Source organism: Sarcophilus harrisii, chromosome 5, assembly GCF_902635505.1.
Source record: "Sarcophilus harrisii chromosome 5, mSarHar1.11, whole genome shotgun sequence".
Classification (NCBI taxonomy): domain Eukaryota; kingdom Metazoa; phylum Chordata; class Mammalia; order Dasyuromorphia; family Dasyuridae; genus Sarcophilus; species Sarcophilus harrisii.
This window is the reverse complement of record NC_045430.1, coordinates 203,948,045-203,969,288: the sequence shown is the minus strand read 5'-3', so window position 1 is coordinate 203,969,288 and position 21,244 is coordinate 203,948,045. Positions and strand designations below refer to the sequence as shown.

Here is a 21,244-nt window from a genome sequence, read left to right as displayed (position 1 = left end):
TTAGAGATATAAAGACCAAAAAACAAAACAAAACAAAACAAAACAAAACTCATTCCTTATCCTTGCTCTCAAGAAGCTTACTTTCATTCTATGAAAGGAGATAAAGTATATATATATATATATATATATATATATATATAATGCATATAATTTTAACACAAAGATCAGCGATCACTAGTTAGATCAAGAAAGACCAAGTAGAAAGTAGTACCTAATTTTTTTTTTAAATATTGCCCCCCCCTCTCTCTGCAAGTAGTAGTTTATAGGATTAATCCCACCACTAATCCACATAGAGCCTTGACTTCCTTTGTCCTTTTTCTAATCTATTCTAGTTTACTTCTTATTAGGCAAACCCAATGGTCCTCTGTTCCCAGGGATTCACAATAAGGATGCCAGATTTAGTACAGACATCACTTAGCCTTAGTCATATTGTAGCAGCAAACTTATAAATTCAAGTGATCTACCAGCCTCCATCTCCCCAGCAGCAGGGACTACAGGGAAATGATAACATATCCAGCTCTGAACTGAGCCTTTAGAGAAGTTATGAATTCTAAAAAAGAAGAGGTTAATAAAGACTACACTCCAGCCTTTGCAAAGGTAAAGAGATGGTAGATGGCATGTCAATTTCAGACAATAGTAGACCAGTTTGGCTGGAACACAGGCAAAATGAAACATAGTACAACAATATAAAATGTCTAGAAAGCTAAGTGGAAATCAGATAGTAAACAGGCAAAATATTTTCATCCATATAACTCCTGAGAATATCTTTCTAATGGTAAATGCATGTATTTGGAGAATAAAAGGGATCAATGAATTAGCTAATAAGTTTGAGGGGGAGGGGACTGGGAAACAGAAGCTCTATCTGAGATTTGAGGAACTACTGAGTAGCTGTCTTCTCAGATTTGAAAGGAAGATGGAATATATTTATGTTATACTGTTGCCAAAGGCAGAATTAGGACCATGCAGTAATAGTTAGGTAGGCAGATTGTAAAACATTCTTTGGACAATGTAGAAGCTTTGAGGGTTTGCCAGTAGAAGACAAAGAAAAACTTTGTAGCAATTGGAGCTGTCCAACCAGAGACCAGGCTGATTCATGAAATATGCATTACCTATCATTAGACATTATTTATTGTGTTTCATAACTGGAGAGGTGATATATAGAGGAGATTTCGTTATTGGATAGAAAGTTAAAACTTGATAGATAACATGTCAAGTCCCTTCTAAAAGTAAGTTTCTGTTTCTCTCCAGAGGTAATGATGAGGTAGACATAGATAGCATTTATTATATGAATTTGTGCCATTACATTATAGTTCAGAGAACATAAATTGAGAAGAAAAAAAAAACTACTGACCATAATGCTTGAGGAAAAGGCTATATTAACTAATTAAATGTTCTGGGTAAATAGCAGTTAAGTAGAATTCTCCCTTTTTTGTGAAGATAATTCTAAAATGTTAGTTCACTTTTCTTCCTCAATATTAGGTAATCTAGTTGAAAATTTCTTAGATGATCAAGGATTTTTCTAGGACTTGATTTTACATATAAATTATTACTGTCCAAGAGGCTGATTGAAAGTTACTTCATAGAAATTACTTCTTAGGCCAAACCCCTAATATCAGTTTGTTTTGTACTTCTCCTAAAAAGTAAACAGGGAAGAGTTCTAGTTAATTGAAGTTTTGCTAAGTTGAATTCCTATACATCTTATTATTATATATGAAGTTTATAGGTCAACTACCCATACCTGAATTTAGACAACAAACTCTTAGTTCATAATTTGCTTATTCTGAATGGGGGGAATAAAAGTGTGGGAATAATTTAAACATTTATCAGATGGGGTGGGGAGAAAAAGAAGATAATAATGAATATAATTGACCTACTCCTTTTTCCAAAATTCATAAAGCCTTTTCAAATTCCATCACACCTACAAAATTGTGTTTCAATATTAGGCTTCTGTCCATCAAAGAGTCCAATCCAATTGCCTTCTCAGCCAGTATTTGTAGCATGCTAGCTAAAAAGGTTTGAGTGCTCTGCTGGCTAGGATTTCCTGTTTTGTTTCTAAAAAATCAAAAGAGGGAATCAGAATGTTTATGTACTTTTGATGTCATAGTTATTGGGGGGCAGGGGAGGAAAATTAACAGATTAACATGAAACATGAAACATGAAAATTAACATGGTTCATCTACTATCAAACTTCATTCAGTTTTCCTACACAAGCAAATGGTGGTTTTAATATTACCCATGTATTTACCTACCTTTCAAATATAAAGAATAACACAATAACCAGGGTTATACATATATTTGAGATTGTGAGTGATCTAAGAGCACACAATCAGATAGTAAGACAGCCAGGGCTCATGGTCTTCGTTTTTTGACTCCCAGCTTCAGTTTCCTTTGTGGCCTCCCTTTCCTTCTGGTCATTGGATTCCTTCAGATGGAAGGATGTTTATTGGCAGATGGCAAAGAACTAAAGCAGGATTTTGTAAACCCAAAAGGCATAGATAAGGACATTTTTACTGTAGTCTTTTCACTGTATAGAGGAAATAGACGGAATGAGACTTCACTTCAAATATTTTCTCCTTCCTTCTTCTCAGCCAGGAACAGAATTCACAAAACTTAAATTAAAAATCCAGCATGAATCTTTAATTTTCTTCCTCTAGTGATTACAATATTCTTCTTCCTTTTCTCCATGTTTTCCTTTAAGTCCCTTTCTTTTGCATAGATCTGTGGATCTTCTTTTGGGATGGCATAAATTGAACTTATTCCACTGCAAATTCTACTCAGTCTACCTTTACTGCTAACCCACCTGCTTCTCATGATCCTTATCTATCCTTGTCTATTTTCTAGGTGGACTCTACTAATAATAAACAAACAAACAAAAAAATACATTTCTTTGGCTCCCTAGAACTGTTACAATCTTTCACATGAAGGCCTTTGAATAAGCAAGGGGGTATTTAAAGAATGAGCAAGAATTGTCTCTGATGAATGCCTTCAATTATCCTGTTTAGCAATACCTGAGAAAGGAATAGGGATTCTGATTTAGTACAATGATCCACAAATGTGCTTTATAGCTAGGTACTGTAATTCAAGTTTAGAAAACTGACAAATATTTTAGATATACAATGAGAATGTGCTCAAAATAAACTGTATAAACATAGACTTTTGTTCTCAAACTTAAAATGAGACCTATAAAGAAGACTCTAAAATGATTCAAAGTTTAGTAGTGATCTAGGTTACTTGCAGAGTTACAGACCAGGTAGACAGAAACTCTAGTAGACGAGTCCATCCCCTCCACCCCCTTTCTTGAAAATAACAAAAGAGACTGAGAATAATCTTGGGTGAATTAGGGATGGCAATAAAATCCTACGCCTGCTTTCCCTGAATGGTGATGTTTCCCAGTGCTGAAGAATTTTTCCTGTAAATTCTTATGAAAATTCCAATGTATCTAAGTAGAAATAACAAAATATAGATTTGTAATTTCAGATAGTATATCATCAAGAATATCATTATCTACAATGCAATATCTAATCATCTTGACAACAAGGATTTATAAAGATGTGTCTTAGATGCCCACCTCCAATTCCTCAATTCAAGATAAGAATGAAATCACGACTGACTGGGCCATATTCCAATGATTCTAAGTATGGTTGGATGAAAGCTTAAATGTGCTGTTCTATGCAGAAAGAATTCTATAATTCATACTCCTTTATTTGTTTTTAACAGAAGATGGAAAGAAAAACAACCTAGAGCGGCCAGGAATGAATTTGCTTGGTCTACTAATCAAATAAGTATTGAGGCAATACTTCCCCAATAAAGTGGTTATAGACAACTAGAACTGTCTCTAAGTGGAATTTTTTACAGAAAAATGTTGGGCCATGTCATATTAGATACACACATATGTATATGCGTCTGTATGTGTATTTGTGTGCACACACACAATATGTATGCATTTGGAGAGAGAGAAAGAAAAAGAAAGAGACAGAGAGGGAGATTAACTAGGTTAGTACAGTATTGGTCCTGGAGTTAGGAAGCCTCATCTTTTTGAGTTCAAATATGGCCGACACACTTATTAGCTATATGACCCCAAGTAAGTCACTTAATCCTATTTGTTTCAGTTTGCTCATCTATAAAATAAACTAGAGAAGGAAATGGCCAAATCTGTTCATTATCTTTGCCAAGAAAAATGGGGACATAATAAATTAGATATGACTGCAAAGTAACTGGATAATTACAACAACTCATAACTCTATGATCAGCAAGATAATAGGCAAGCAAAAAATGAGTGTACTGAAGCCAAATGTGAGGATAGAATGGTTGTTCATCCCTTCTGTGATATATACTGGTCATGGGTTAATTAAAAACCTGGATAACTACAGGTTTTGGAAAACAAAAATGAATTTTTGATTGGGCTTATCTTTTTAAAATGTAAAGAAAAGGATTCTCAACAGAAAGTTTCCAAGAGCCTCCCGTCTACTGAATTTTCAAATATCTGCACCTAATGTATATAATAAACCCTAGAAACTTATGTTTCTAGAGCTTTTGCAATGAAGAGACAATGGTACAGCAAAAAGATTGCTTTCCCAGCAGTCCATAGAAAGTCCCAATGGATTAATATAAGTTTGTATCTCTGACATTCCTTAATTTGGTTAAAAAAAAAAATTACAGAAGCCAGCTGTTGAACTAATGATTTTATGTTCATTGAAGTAGCATATCAACCTAGTTCTTATGAAAATAGAATACAATGGATGAAAACCTGTTAGCTAAGTGACATCATAGGCATGCTTGAATGCAACTACCCAGGCAAAATTTTCTCCTGTAACTACAAAGGGCAGTATTTCAGTGAGTCAAATTTTCCCCAAGATGTAATCTAAATTAGACCTATTTAGAATCAGCACAAAGTCAAGGGATCAGTCAATGAAATGACTCAGAATTAGTGCTAATGAGGTCAAAATTGTGGTTCTGATTCTTTTAATGGCCAATTTTCTGAATATATAGGAAAAATATTGAACAAAAACTGTTTCATAATCAGTGCCTGCATCCTTAACCCTAACCACTTATATCAAAAATGTGTCCTGTGATCACAAGGAAGATTCAACAAGCCAGTCTGTATCCAACATAAACCCAACACTCTTGGTGAAGCAACTCAATGAAAACTACATCAGCTGTGGCTCTTCTTGCTTCCACTGGGTCATATGAAGGACAAAATATTTTATTCAATTGAATTAGTCCACTAGCTAAGGGAACCAAAGACCAATATTTGAACTCTAATTTAGTCCTGTGGATTTATTTACTAAAAGAAAAAATCATAGAGATTCTGTGTTTTTGTTCTAAAAAGTAGAACATTGCCCTGAAAACATGCAATATAGTCAAAAGAAATAAATTGATATCAAAGATTTAAGTCAAACCTAAAAATCCATGGGTACATCAAAATTCCTACCAAGAAACACCCACCAAACCTCCCCCTCTCCACATATAAGAAAAATAGTAAAAGTATTTTTCTCAACTTTTACCCTGGCCATTATTCCTTTTACTCTCTCATGTATTTTTCTGAAGCCTTTCCATCAGCAATAGGATCCATAGGGACCTACCATAGCCCTGATAACACATACAATTAACCATCTTTGGCATATATGAAAATGGAATAAAGAATGAAAAGTATGAGAAAACAGTAACAAACCTGAACAGAAGGGTTATCTATTCTCCTGATTTGTTGCTACAGATCCTCCTTCAAATGCCCTCCAGAGCCCTTTCCAACCACCCAAATAAATCCTTTACAGAACCACTTTTCCAACAGTCTAATCTGAACCAACTCAGCTTAATAATCAAAGTTTGGAGAAGACTAAGAGGCTGTATGGTTTTCTACTATATTAATATCGTGTAAATAATGGATTCCACTATCAGGGATTCCACTATCAGAAATAAGGGATAAAGAAGTGAAATTCTACATCATAGGTATCAAACATGTGGCTTACACCCCCACAACATTCCTGAGTACAGCCAGAACCAGATTACAATATAATCAGAAAGTATGTAACAAGATGAATATAAACATATAATAAACCATAGATAATAATTTTTAAAACTGTCACTATGTGACCCATAGGGATTTTTATTCACAAATTAGGAGCCCCAATTTTCTATTTGAGTTTGACTCTACTGCTTTACATAATCAGCACTGTCATACTAATAGCAAAACATATGGGAAGAACATTTAAGATCAAAGGATTTTGAACTTTAAAACACTTTATTATGTATAATCCTTCTCCCCACCCCCCAGAGGTTTAGAAAAGCTAAATGACATCCTAAGAGTCCTTGCATCAAAGTGTCTTAGTGCTTGGAACCCAAGTCCTCTTGACTTCATTTGTATTGCTCTATTCTCTAAACCCTACTGGTTTTTCCTCTGATAATTTTATAATCCAAAATGGATGTTGAAATTATTTGGAAATGCACATGTATTGATGAAGGAAATATACTTGTAAGAGAGTAGCTAAGACTGACCTTCATGAACTATGGGGATGAACCTGCAGTGCCTATCCCTAAGTTCCCCAAAAAATTTCCAGGGGAAGATGGTTGCCTAAAAGACTTGTAATTTGGGATGATAAAGTAGACACTACATAGATCCTTGACTGGGAGAAGTGATAGGGTAGAGAGAAAGCTGGGTCAAAGTAGTATCAAATAATAATGTTCAATAAAGCATGTGAAGTGGTCCACTCCAATGACTCTAGAAAGGGAGTGACTGCCCTCTGCCTTTATTTTTTCAACTCTGAAGGTGGCATCTTGCAACAAAAAGAACTTGTTCCTGCCTGATAAAGGAATCACCAGGAGTGGGAACATTTTTAGTTAGTTATCCATCTTATTTAAACCCCCCTTTTCTGTAATCAGGTGCTTGGCTTTCAAAGGCTACTTCTCACAGTGAAATCTTTTTATAGGCACAATTATAAAAGATGGTGATGAAAAGCAATAATCATCTACCCTAGCTAGACACGCAAGAGGGAAACAAGCTAAGGGTGGCCCAAGACAACTATAACTCTTGTCAAGTAAAAATTAAAAGTGATTTTTTCTGAGAAGTGGTAGAGATGCTGACATTCCCAGCCTACCCCTCTTTGTCTGTTAAAATTCTTGAAGTGGAAGCACAGATGCCACCTAAGAGAAAGTCTGGGCAGGCTCATATGTTGAAAGTTTATTAAACAATCAACTCCCACTGTCTGGAGAGAAGGGAGGCAAAGCTCTCCATTGGTAATAACAAGCATGGTATTTCTTTTGCTCACTATAAAATAAGAAGAGAGTTCATGAAGTAAATACATCACATATGTAATCAAATAAGAATAAAAAACATTATAAAATATTGTCTGACAAATACAAAATTTATTTCACTTTTAGGGAAATTATAAGACAGGGCAACTTATAGCAATCCTGGGGACTGTAATGATTTTTAAGATATATCTTGAGTAGTCATAGACCAAGTAAAATAATGGTAAAATATAATTAAAATAAAAACAGTAAATAATAGCTTGCATTAGTTATTCAAGTTTTGTTAAGGATTTTTATTATGTGTGTTGTCAGTATAAAACTGAGTCTAGATCACACAAATACAAAAACTCTCTTGGTTTTCATAACTGAGACTTTACAGGTGTGTAGGCAAAGCATGCACAGAAAACTCACAATTTAAAACATTCTGCTATTTTGGTTAGCAGAATCAAATGAACACAAACTATATCTTGGTTAGCAGCAGGAATAAATTATACACCACTCAAACCAGGACACAATACCTAAAATGAATTTAAGTGAAATAAGGGTGGGGAGAAGCATTTACCAGACACCTAATCCAAGGAGGGTGTGATTGGCAAGAGTTTTCAACAAAGGCAATTGATGGAAATGGAGATTCAGTGTGTAATCCCCAAATCATCAATGCCAATTCAATCTGTCCTTCAGTCAAAGCTACTTGAATTCAGTTGGGAAGTTCATTTTTAAAGAGGCAAACAGAAGACAGGTGGCAACTCTTTTTCAGTGGCTGACATAGTTTTAGCAATAAGCTGTGGCAATTTGCCACAATTTTCCTAAGGAAATCAGCTTTTTCCTTAGCTAACAGGTTGCTTTTTTAAAATTATTATTTTCACATCTCCGTTGCCTGAGGCTGAAGCAGCTTCAAGTACACTTACTGCAAAAGGGATGGGATTCATATAGAAACAGATGAGAAAACACCTATTTATTATTTGAGAGAAAAAGATAGGATCTTTTTCATCCAGTGATCTTTTTTGAAGGGAGAGGGAGACTGCAGAGATCTGTGACAAATGTGCCACAAATTTTTATTAAAGATAAGATATATACCAACATGAAATGGATATTAGGTTGCTTACTATTGCTTGTGTGCCTTGATATCAGTTTAGGCTACTAACTTAAGGATGATTGGACAGCAGACTGATTTACTGAATTAGTAACATACTTTCAATATTAATAATATGTTTAGATTTACATGTCATTGCCATCTCCAAAGATCCAAATTTCACTAACAAGAGGAAATATAAGAGGAAAAACAGTGGGATGTCTGGGAGACTCATTTGAAAATGATAGTTTTATGTCTACATTTCTGTTCTGTTCCTTTCAGGAAATTCTTCCATGAAACATCCCAAAAAGAAAATGAAAAGTAGAAGAAGGGTTACTGGAGATGGGAGGATGATTTGCATTTCCTTCAATAAGCAATTAGGATAATACTGAGACAAAACTTATATACGGAGGTGATAAGGATGAGAAAAAGAAATATTTTCATGAAAACAAAGACTACTATGGGATAGACACCCAACTCTACAACAATAGAAATCACAGAAGGTAATCTGGAGTTATAGTAAGCTAAGAGCTTACCAAAGAGAAGTTCTAAAGCATATGGAAGAGATCTGAAAGGCAACAGGTATCCTATGTTTTGATTTCTCATTCATTTCTTTTTATCTTTGCCATTTCTGTTACTGTTAAACATTTAGACTTCAGTCTTCTACCTCTGGAACTGGTTAATTCACACTACCTTTTAGATTCTCCTCCATGCCTTCCCAGAGCTGCTATCCATAACCAGAGTTAAATCTACTTTATACACAGCTCTAGACTATTTCTAGAATATACAAATTCATACTGCTTCCTTTTCTCTGTATCACTCAAGCTGACAATAAAGAATTTAAACACACACGCACACACACACACACACACACACACACCATAAAAAGAAATAAGGAATTAACCAAGCACCATCCCTTAAAGAGTTAACCCATCACACAAACAAAAATACACACATTTCCAAAAGAACAAGATGGCAACCTCCACTTCCTCTCAGGTTCTCCCCCCAAAAAAACCTACCCTGGCTAAAAGGATCAGGGATGTAATATAGTCAAACATTGCCTAGTTACACTGGGGGGTCAAGGTGCATGGGAGGATAGGCTGTGGAGAAGAAAGTGGAAAACTATCATCCTCGAGTTATCAAAGTTGTAGGAAGCAGGATCACCCCCTACCCTCTTTCTTTCTCCTATCTTACTTTAAGGCTGTTATAGACATTTCTCAGATATTTTTATAATCTTTGGAGAACTCTCTATTAACCGATCCCTGGTTCTTCTCTTGGTGGGGGACATTTTCTCCTACTCCCCCAAATACATGAAGGAAGCTTTCTCTGAGAGACCAGCTGCAGCAGCAGTGAGAAGGGAGCCAGCACCAGGACTAGCAAAAAACAGTTCCTCAAACAAGAGCCCAAATCCCATTGCAAAAGCCCGGAACGGTTCTCGGTGTGAGCCTTCTCCCAGCCAGGGCCATCACCGCCAGTGAAGGATCAGGAGCAGCCCCTAGCCCTAAGCTGACCTTCCTCTTCCCTGCACCACAGCACGAGGGGGGCCACCTTCTGCTGCTGAGAATGGCCCGAACCAAGTGCAGGAACACATAGCGGAGTGTACATACGGGGCTCAGTTTAGTTCCCCCTAACCCCCCGAAACCCACGCTTCCAAAACATATATTCATCCAACACTAAAAAGAATGAAAAGAGAAAGATCGAGTAGACTCAAAGTTACTGTTCGTAAATAATCAGTGAATGAATCTGCTAGCTCTAAGCAGAGGAACTCTTCTTCAGGTCGGGGTTCTGAAGGGAGCTGTCAGGAAATGCCGGTTGCCAGAGGGGACGTTAACACGTTAACAATTTGGAGAGGTTCGCCTGGTCGCGAGCCCGAGGAGAGCAGGCTTCCCATCCATCTCTTCTTCCTCTACCCCACCCCCACCTTTCGCCCCTCATCCCGGTTACTTACAATCCTCTAGAGCTCTGAAGCCACTTACCATCACGTTCCCTTGCATTTTAGCGGTTTTAATCATTGCCTTTTCCTTCATTTTGCCCAAAGTGTCAGCTCGACTCCTTGCCCAGAGAAGAGTTACTTAATCCATTGTCTTGATGACTATCAAAGTAGAGCTCGGACTTGCGGGTGGTTGGGGTGGAGAATTTTTGAAAATGTATCTGTCAATTTCTCTTTCCTCCTTGAGTTTCTCACCACCACCCACCACACCACCACCACCCACCTCTTGCCTCGCTCCTTTCGCTGGCGGATAACAATAGCAATCAACTCTTTTTCGGTCACTACTAAGAAAAGAAAGGAAAAATTGTTGCTCTTCCACAAAAGACCAGGAGGGCAGATGAGAGGAAGAAGGGAGATGAAGTCTGTGAGCAGTGGAGAAGAGACAGTCAGCCCCCTAGCCTCCGTGTCCGGTGAGCTAGCTGGTAAACAGACTCACACTGTGAGACACAGGCACTACACAAACACGGGAAAGAAACACACACGCACAGGCACACACCCCAGACCTGCTCCCGCTGAGCGAGTGCTTGGTTTCCTCTCCCAGTCACTTGTCTATTTTGGTGGCGGCGGTGTGTAGCGGAGCGGGCGCGGTACCCACTCTGGTCCCAAAGGGTGGGGACCAGGCCAGGCGCATACAACACTGAAAGGGTGGGGGTGATAAGAGGATGAGGCCGAGATGGGGATGGAAGAAGGAGTTTGGGGGCTACGAGGAAGGTGGAGCTCACGCCAAGGTTAAGGGAACCCCGAACTCTGTTTAGAAGGAAGGGATCTCCATACCACCCACCCTCCGGTTTTATGTGTAGGGTGTATCAGCATTTTTTTTTTTCAAAAGCAAACATGAACTATTCAGATATCCCTGAGCGAAGCAGCAGTCTCTCTCTCTCCTGGTATTAACTATTCATCATTTGGAAATTTGGAACCCCCTCCCTTTCCTTTCTCCGTAGCCAAGAGGAAAACGGAGAGGAGGTGGGAAAGAAGCATCCAGACGCATACCCGCCATGGCTGATGCAAACCGTTTGAAGGAGAAGATGGGGAAGGGAGAGGGGACCAAGGGGAAAGGGGAGGAGAGGAAAGAAGAGGGCGGAGATGCCAGCGTATAAATAATGTTGTTTCAGGTTACTATGGGACACACGTTACGTTTCCATGGTTGCATTCATTTAGTCTGAATCTGAATCAGCTGCTGCACATCCCAGCCGCACCTTCCCTGTCCCCGGACCTTGGATACTGTACGCTCCCGGACCGTCCTTCTTACACACACACACACACACACACACACACACACACACACACACACACACACACACTCTCCTTTCTCTGGCGCCCCAGGGGCCCGCACCATTTGGGTTACATCCAAGTCTCTGGTCTGATCTGCTTTGCACCCTTCCCTCCCTGATGCGTTGATCTCTCCAGACTCCCTGTTTGCTCAGATTCGCTTCAGACTACCCGGCCAAAGACTGCGGGCTTTGAGGTGTTCCCCAACAGGCGGCGACCCCGCCCACTCCGATCCCTAGCTCCAGATATTCCTGATTCTGGCCTCAAACCTGGGCTGCTGCAGCTATAGAGCCCCTACACCCTTACCACCCCGTTCCACTCTTCTCCCTCCTGCTTAATCGTGTGAAAATTCTCTCTCTGTCTCTCTCTGTCTTTCTCTTTGTCTCTCTTTTCTTCTCTTCTCTCTCTCTCTTCTCTTTTCTCTCTCTCACTTTCTCTCCCTCACTTTCTCTCTCTCTCTCTCTCTCTCTCTCTCTCTCTCTCTCTCTCTCTCTCATACACACACACATACACATGTTCATTTGCAGTCCAGGCATGGACAGCCAAGAAGTCAGGCACAGGGAAATTCTCCTCTTGCAGCTTTTTTCTACAGGTGCCCCTGGCAGCTGAAGAGACAAGCTTGGAAGAGGTTTCATTAAACCACCAGGCTCAGCATTGTCATTCGATGGTGGCTGATAGAAATGAAAGAATTGGGGGGGGGGGGTTGTCTCATACATTTTTTGTTTCTGGAGTTACAGAAAGCTTTTGTGGACAAAAATAATAATAAAGGTTCATTTCAATCCTATCCAGATTTAGAAAAACTTCTAAAATTGCTATATAACTGAGCACAATACAAGATAGGATATCTGCAACGTGAGAAATAAGTGAGGAAATCAGGCCCAGAATTTCTAAGGGATTGATCTTGAACGGAGCAGCCACTCCAGGTTAGGCACCAAAGGCATTTTGTTATGCTACAGGGGCTTACCTGTATACCAGTGAAAGAGAGAAGAAAAAAGAAGATTGGAGGAAGAGATAGAGGTTTTAGATGGGCAGCAGTGAAGCACACAAGTTAACTCATGCAAATAATTCTAATTTCTTTTCCTCTCTTCGAGAGACACAGGTGAATCTTTAGAATAGGGAAAGCTGAGAGAGGTCTAAACTCAGAAATTTTCTACTCCCCTTATACTTAATTTTCTTTTTCCTTTGTATTTACATAATGCACGTGCTTCTGAAATTACTTTAGGGATAAGACTTTGCAGGCAATTGGGATGGAAAGTCTGACCTCTCCTTTGTTAAAGAAGCATATTATCTCCACTTACTTTAGCATCTCATATCAGATTTATTTCTTTGTTAAATATGCAAACAATCTTTCTGCTCAAGGAGCTGACTTCTGAAGAGAAGTAGCTTAATGTAGACAGAAATATCATCAACCTAAATACTATTTTTAACTTTATTTTAAAATGATTCCTTCTTTCCTTTCTGGGAGGGGTGGCACTACATTTCTCCCCCCAACCCCTATAGAGCATGAGTTCCTATAAGAGTTTCAGTAATAGAATGATGTCTGAAGGTATGGTCCTAGTTTTCCTGTAACTAGCTCTTCATTATTCCTGGTACTTGTGGATAGGACAGGGAGAGAACTGTTTGAAAAGGTTAAGTATTGATATCACATAACCTTCTAGGTTTGTAGGTCTGCCTTTTAACTATCTCTAAAAGAGGAGACCTGGATATGATTGCAGAGCTATATTGTGTATCTATCTATCTATCTAATCCAAAATACTGATGGAGCTTTTAGTCTCCATCTCTTTTTCCATCAGAAATTAATATGGAACTGCCATTTTTCTAGAAGAGTTGTTGGATTAAATTCTATGTCCTTGAATTTGCCCAGACTTCTGTACAAGAGGGGAAGAGCCTAAGGAAAAAAAAAAAAAAAAAAAAGATTTAGGGGGTGGGGAAAGAAGAATGTTGAAAAAGTACTCATATTTTCAGTTCACTAAGTCAGAATAACCAAATGCAAATGATACCTTCTCTGCCCTGAATACATTTTTAGTACTCCTCAAAACAGAATTCTGGAAAAGGAAAAAAAATAAAGAGAACAGCAAGGGAAGAACAGGAAAAGATTAAATAGGAGACAAAATGTAAGAGAAATACATATGGTCAAAATGGAAGAAGAGCACTTTGTAGTTTATGTATTAGTTTGTAAATCAAAGCTTGACCTTTACTTTTTGAGAAAGTCAAATTAGGAACTATGTAGAGAAACCATGTTACCAACATGAGAGTAGTCAGCTGCATATACATCTATTTTGGTTACAGCATACTTCATAGAGCAGAGCTAAACTCCTCTAGCCATGCCCTAAGTCACATGCTCAGTAAAGAGTGAACTTCAATCCCATAGTCCTCTTGACAAAAGTAAGATTTTTAAATGAACTTTAAAAAAAAAAAACATAAATCTGATCTCTTGTACCCTTCTTCTTAAGGAACTCTACCTCTGGGACACACTCTCTGGTACTTCCAGTGAAGCAGAAGCAAAGGAATTCTTTTCTTGGCACTTATGTATATGTGCTATCTAGGCAAACCTGAGCATAGACCCAGGACCTTAATTGCTTCTTCTGCTTTGGGTTTCCTTCCAGATAAATGGGCAATGAATCTGAGTGTATATTTCTAGCTTGGGATTCAAGCTTGTAAGTTCAAGAAGTATAGCTGATGATTAGTTGAATTTTCTATAAGTTTGGTCTTCTGAAAAAAAGATTACCACTGTCAGAAGGAGAAGATCAAGCCATGCCCTGGCTAGCCAGGGAATATAAAATTTGAGGGAACTGTATGGGAAGTGCAGAAATGAAGTAAAGATGAAATGGCTTTCTATCAGTCTCACCAAGTGGTTCATATTTTATTATTTTAAGTCTGAAAATCCTAGGGGAATATACTAGAACTTGTAAGCTACTATACATTATTTCAAGCTTTGTCGATGCACATTTATAGGATTTGTGCATAATCTGTATATGGAGAAAATAAATAGCTGTCCTATAACTTGATCTATATTGTACAATGAAAACTTTTCTATTCTATCTTGACTAAGTACCTAGATATGAGTCTATTGTTACAGCCATTTTTTCCATTTTTGAGTATTAAAAAATGCTTTCTTGTCAACTGTGAGATAGGTAGGACAAGTAATAATCCATTTTCAGATGAAATTCTGAGGCTGTGAAAGGCTAAATGACTTTGTCCAATCATACAAAACAAATAACACAGAGAAAGAGACAAATCCAGACACTCTGACTCCAGATTTAGTGTTCTTTCTACCAATTAAGACAACTGATACCAAATATAGGTTTCTCTCCACAGGTATATTTCTTCTGAAACTTGATTTTTGAAAGGGCAGTATATTGTTGTGGAAGGAAAATTCATATAGTCAGCAGAGACACAAGTGAGAATCTAACCTCCTTCTTGTGCTTATTGTGTGTCATAGAGCAAATTACTAAGCTTCTCTCATTCTCATCTTCTTACTCTATAGCCCCTGACAGCTATAGTTAGGAACATCAAATGAGGTTATGTATGTTAAATGCTTTGTGAACAATGAATGATGTATCAATATTAGTTCTTCTCCTGTTCTTCAGTCTTTCTCAGAAAACAGAGATTCAACAATAGTTTCAAATTCTTCTGACTGACTTTGCCTTATTTATTTCTATTTTTTTCAAATTTCTGTCTCTTGTCTTTCCCCTCATATTTGCCAGATGAATATTTTACTGAAGAATTTCATCTTAAGATGGTTAGATTAGTTGGGAGCACCAAATATTCAAGACATTTCCCAATATCTGATTCCCATTTGCCTTCTGAGTGACTGACTTTATTCACAAACTATCAGTTTAGCTCTGGCAGGCCTTTCTCCAAATCTGTCATAATGCAGCTGTTGGTTTTGTCTACTCACTTCAGCTTAATCTCTAATTTATGTATTGTTGGCATTAGCAATTGCTTTGATTAAAGTAGCTTTGATTTAAGTTGAGACTCCTGGCAAGATCCTGGGTTTCACATTTGACATTAGGCAATATTTACAATATGAGAACAAATACTTCATGCCATTTTGTCCAGCTTTGCTCTCTTGTGGCTTGCTATTACAAGTACAAGTGATCAGTCACCACCAAATACAGGTGTGCTCCACTTTTAGGAAAGCTATTATTCAAACCCCTCAATATAGAAATCAGATAAAAGGGATATGAGGGAATGGGCTGTTTAGCCAGCCACCTTTCAAAACAAACAAACAAGCAAATAAATGTGGAATACTTCTAATGAATTTTAACTTGATTTGACTTTATAAAATTCCATTTATACACAATTTTCCAAATACATAATTAATATAGAAAATAAAATATGCCTATATATGTATGTTTTATGAACTACATAAAAATAACAGCAATAGGTTTGGCACAGCAGATAAAGAATATTTCTCTATTAGCAGATTTTATATTATTTTAGTCCATGCAATTCAACAAAGCTCTGGTGCTACAAGAGATAAAAATGTAATAGTTCTCTCAACAAGTTTACATTGTCTTGGATAGGTGAGGATTTTTAAGAAGTTGTGTGGTTGTTTTTCAGTTGTGTCTGACTCTTCATGATCCCATTTGAGGTTTTCTTCCCTCCCCCCCCATTTATTTAATATTTTATTTTTCCCACTTACATGTAAAACAATTTTTTTACCATATGTTTTTAAAACCTTGAGTTCCAAATTATCTCCCTTCTTGCACCAGCCTGCATTGAGAAGGTACATGTAAAATTATGTGACACATTTCTGTAAGTTGCATTGCAAAAGAAAACAAGATCTCCCCCATTTGAAGTTTTCTTGGCAAAGATAATAGAGTGCTTTGCCATTTACTTCTCCAAGTCATTTTGTAGATGAAGAAACTGAGGCAAAGAATTTTGATTCTCCCAGTGTCACACAGATAGTAAGTGTCTGAGGTCAGGTATGAATTGAAAAAGATGAATCTTTCTGACTCCAAGCCTAGAACTCTGTCCACTGCACTACCATGCTGTCTCCTTTTAAAGAGTACTGACATTTATTATCTATGGGACCTTGGACATGTCATTTACTTACTATATCCTCACTTGAGAAATAAAAGAATGAAGCTAGATGATATCTTTGGTTCTTTCCAGGATTAATTCTCTTATCTCATGGAAAAAGAAAAGTACGAGACTTTAAATTATATCAAATAAGACACTAAATTGTGTATGTCCTTTGACTATTCACACCAGAATGAGGCATATACTTTAAGAATGCATTATATATACAATATTTTTTCTTAAAAATTAACAAAGAAAGCGTATTGGATATATATAACTGATAAAAGAATGGAATATTATTATACCATTAGGAATAATGAATGCAGAGAAACTTGGAGACATTTCTTTGAACTGATGCAGGACACTGTAAGAATAATCAGGAGAAAAGTTTACATTATGACCACAGTAATGTAAAGGAAAAGCATATTGAATAATTTCAGAACTCTGATCAATGCAGTGACCCAACATGACATCACAAAACTAAAGATGAAGTCAACCTCATCCCTTGATAGAGAAGTGGGAGACTACAGGTTCCACAAAAGGCATGTTTAATGTATATATTTTTGGTTTAATACTTATTTCTTATAATGTGGGATTCTAGCAGAAGTAAGTCAGTGGGATAAATCAATGCTATGAACATTTAAATATATTTAAACTTTAAAAAATACATGCAAGGTAATTTGAGAAAAGTTTTGAAAAGAAGACTTTTCATAGTAGTTGGCACCTGAGTTGAATACTGAATGAGGATTCGATGGGGAGAGGATTTTGGAGGCAAGGGAAAAAAGTATATTACAGACATGGAGTAGTAGCCTATGGAAAGCCAAGGAGTCAGAAGATTGAACATCATGTTAAAAGACAAGTATTTAACTCAGTTTGACAGGAACACAGAATATGTAAGAGAAACAATCTGGGCTGTTTGGCAAGGTACATGTGAACCAGATTGTAGAAGTCTTTAAAAATGAGTTTGTATTTTATACCAAAGCAAGAGGGACCTATTGAAGATTTTTAAACAGAGATGTGACATGGTTTTACTTAGGCTTAAAAGAGAATGTTTTGGTACCTCTTTGGAAGATTCATTTGAAAAACAAAATTAGAATTATAAAGACCAATTGGAAAGCTATTTATTACAGTAGTTAAAGTAAGAGTTAACTTTCACTCACCTTCTCAATCAGCTGCCTATCTCCATGTGAAATTAATTACATTGTATGGTATTCACTGATATTTCACAATACCACTTTCCTTTTCTGTTGGCACCAAGAATGTTTCTTGATTGTCTTCCCCTCTCAACCATTACTATGTTGCATGAATGATGAAATAATACAAACAAATATCAATCCTACTCTTAAAAAGGATAATGGGAGATAAAGCTAAACAACAAAGATTTGGGGATTATTCACCATTTGATTTAAGATTTACCACTACTTCATTCTATGGCAGATATAATGAAAAAAAAAAACTCTCACTAGATTTTGATATTTTCAAGATCTATACTTTGGGCAATTGGCAAAAATATCTGAGAAGTTTTCAATAGTTTATGCATAAATAACCTTGCTGACTTCAGTAAGAAGACATTGAAAAGTTTTGACCATCACTTTGCAGTATTTTGCCAAAATAAGAATAGAGAAAAAAAAGAATCTTCCTAAGAAAACATCTCCTGTTCTTCAATCCCCTATATACCACCTTTTGTTTTTCATATTTTCATTTTCTTACCCTTGCTATCTGGCTCTAATCCTTTCAGATAGGAATCAGCAGCTTAGGAAATGTCAGCTAAGGATATGAATTCTCTCTTAGTATTATTGTTTTTATACTTTTATAAGCACCTTCTATCTTCTAACTAAGGAACTAAAGGCACTTTTTGAACTATAAATTACAAAGTATCTTCAAATCATCTTGGAAATTTTTTTTTTCAAGATAGCAAGATTTTTCTGCTTCTCTACTGTGGCAATCAGTTAGACTCTTTTCCCATCTTCCATTATGTGTACACTGACATCATGGGAACTGGAATGGATCTTGTATATTATCTCAAACAAAAATCCCTTATTTAGGAAATGAGAAAGCTGAGAATCAGATTTAGTCACTTGCTAGTAAGTGGCATAACTGAGATTTACCCTGATCCTAGGCTAGGTGTCTTTCTGAATCAATATACAATAAAGGAAGTAAAATTCACCTAGTGTTGAGCAGTACAGAAGAGACTTAAAGTAAAGAAATAATATAGCCTAGTGAATTGCCTATCAGGATTAATTCAATAATATTTTTAGAAGTAATAGGCCTAACTAGTATTTAGGCAAAATAAAATCTCTCAAAATATAGTGACTATAGGATCAGTTGTGCAATATATATACTTAAGGGACTCTATGGGACCTGTAATGTAAGGAAAATGACCAGGCATATGTGAATAGGAACTACTGAATGCAAAAATAAATAAATAAAAGCTTTTACACCTCATTTTTAAATCAAAGTTTGTTTTTTTTTTTTTTAATTTACAAAACATATACAAGGGAAATTTTTCCAACATTGACCCTGGCAAAACCTTTTGTCCCAAAATTTCTCCTCCTTCCCTCCACCCCTTCCCCAAGTGGCAGGTAGTCTAATACATGTTAAATATATTAAAATAGATGTTAGATCCAATATATGTATACATATTTATACAGTTATCTTATTGCACAAGAAAAATCAGATCAAGAAGGAAGAAAAAGAAAAACTGAGAAAGAAAACATAATGTAAGCAAATAATAACAGAAAGAGTAAGAATGCTATACTGTGTTTCACACATTTCCCACAGTCCTCTCTCTGGATGTAGATGACTCTTTTGGTCACTGAGCAAGTGGGACTGGTTTGACTCATCTCATTGTTGAAGAGAGCCACATCCATCAGAAATGATCATCATATAGTCTTGTTATTGCTGTATATAATGATCTCCTGGTTCTGCTCATTTCACTTAATATTAATTCATGTAGGTCTCTCCAAGTCTTTCTGAAATCATCCTGCTGTTCGTTTCTTACAGAACAATAGTATTCCATAGCATTCATATACCATAATTTATTCAGCCATTCTCCATTTGATGGGTATCTATTCAGTTTCCAGTTTTTAGCCACTACAAAAAGGGCTGCCACAAACATTTTTTGCACGTGTGGGTCCCTTTCCCTCCTTTAAGATCTTTTTGGGATATAATCCCAGTAGAAACACTGCTGGATCAAAGGGTATACATAGTTTGATAACTTTTTTGAGCATAGTTCCAAATTGCTTTCCAGAATGGTTGGATCCATTCACAGTTCCACCAACAATGTATCAGTGTTTCAGTTTTCCCACATTTCTTCCAACATTCATCATTATCTTTTCCTGTAATCTTAGCCAATCTGACAGGTGTTTTCCACTTCATTTGAAAAGTAAAAGGGATATTAATTACATTTACCACAAAATGCATTTGTAATAGTTATCTCATAACCATTATGAAATTATTAAAATTGGATATAACTAGCCCAAGGAAGGATATGGCATCTGTAAAGAAGAGGTCTTTTTCTTAACATCCATTGAAAGAAAGAGCAATTAGCAAGTTAAAAAATTTGGCCTCCTTCTATCCTTGTGGTATGTGCTACAGGGTGAAAAAAGCATAAGCCATACTCTCCCTTTCACAAGAATCATAATATTTTGGATAGAGAAGAGGTTTATAGACAAAAAAAAGATAGCATTATCTAATAATCTGATATGGCTGGGTATAGACAACTAGGGAGTATACACAAAGCCTTTGTAACAATGTACACAATAACTATAATAAGTTAAAGTAAGAAACAAAATTAATGGATTTCTATTAATTTCTCTTATCATGGAAGTCTTTTTTTTTTATATATACATGACCAAACTGTTATTTTGATGTACAAAAAGAATCAGACTCTGAAATATTATACAATTAGTTTGTGAAGGAAATCAAAAATGCAGGTGGGCAAAAATATAGGGATTGGGAATTCGATGTAATGGTTTTTAGTCATCTCCCAGAGTTCTTTTGCTGGGAGTAGCTGGTTGGAAATGATCTGGTTGATCTCATTGCTGAGGATGGCCAGGACCATCAAAACTGGTCATCATATAGTGTTGTTGTTGAAGTATATAATGATCTCTTGGCCCTGCTCGTTTCACTCAGCATCAGTTTGTGTAAGTTTCTCCAGGCCTTTCTGAAATCATCCTGTTGGTCATTTCTTACAGAACAATAATATTCCATAATATTCATATACCACAATTTATTCAGCCATTCTCCAACTGATGGGCATCCACTCAGTTTCCAGTTTCTAGCCACTACAAAGAGGGCTGCCACAAACATTCATGCACATACAGGTTCCTTTCTTTTCTTTATGATCTCTGTGGGATTCTAATCTTGTCTGCATTAGTTTTGTTTGTTCAAAAACTTTTCAGTTTGATATAGTCAAAATTTTCTATTTTGTGATTAGTAATGATCTCTAGTTCTTCTTTGGTCATAAATTCCTTCCTTTTCCACAGGTCTTAGAGGTAAACTATCCTGTGTTCCTCTAATTTATTTATAATCTCATTCTTTATGCATAGGTCATGAACCCATTTTGACCTTATCTTGGTGTATGGTGTTAAGTGTGAATCAATGCCTAGTTTCTGCCATATTAGTTTCCAATTTTCCCA

The 21,244-nt window shown here is 36.6% G+C and overlaps 1 protein-coding gene across 2 annotated transcripts in view; it reads right to left on the bottom strand.

Annotated features, from left to right (window-relative positions):
- The window catches only part of DPP6 (dipeptidyl peptidase like 6), a 1,318,691-nt gene that overhangs the window by 1,172,351 nt on the left and 125,096 nt on the right, over positions 1–21,244 (bottom strand). The window contains exon 1 of one of the 2 annotated variants that reach the window (XM_031941257.1): positions 10,294–10,877. The exons of the other annotated variant lie outside the window; for it this stretch is intronic. Within the exon in view, the coding sequence (XP_031797117.1) occupies positions 10,294–10,344 (51 nt within the window). The 5' untranslated portion in view covers positions 10,345–10,877. Of the gene's footprint in view, positions 1–10,293; positions 10,878–21,244 lie in introns of those variants that run through there. 2 annotated transcript variants of the gene reach the window in all.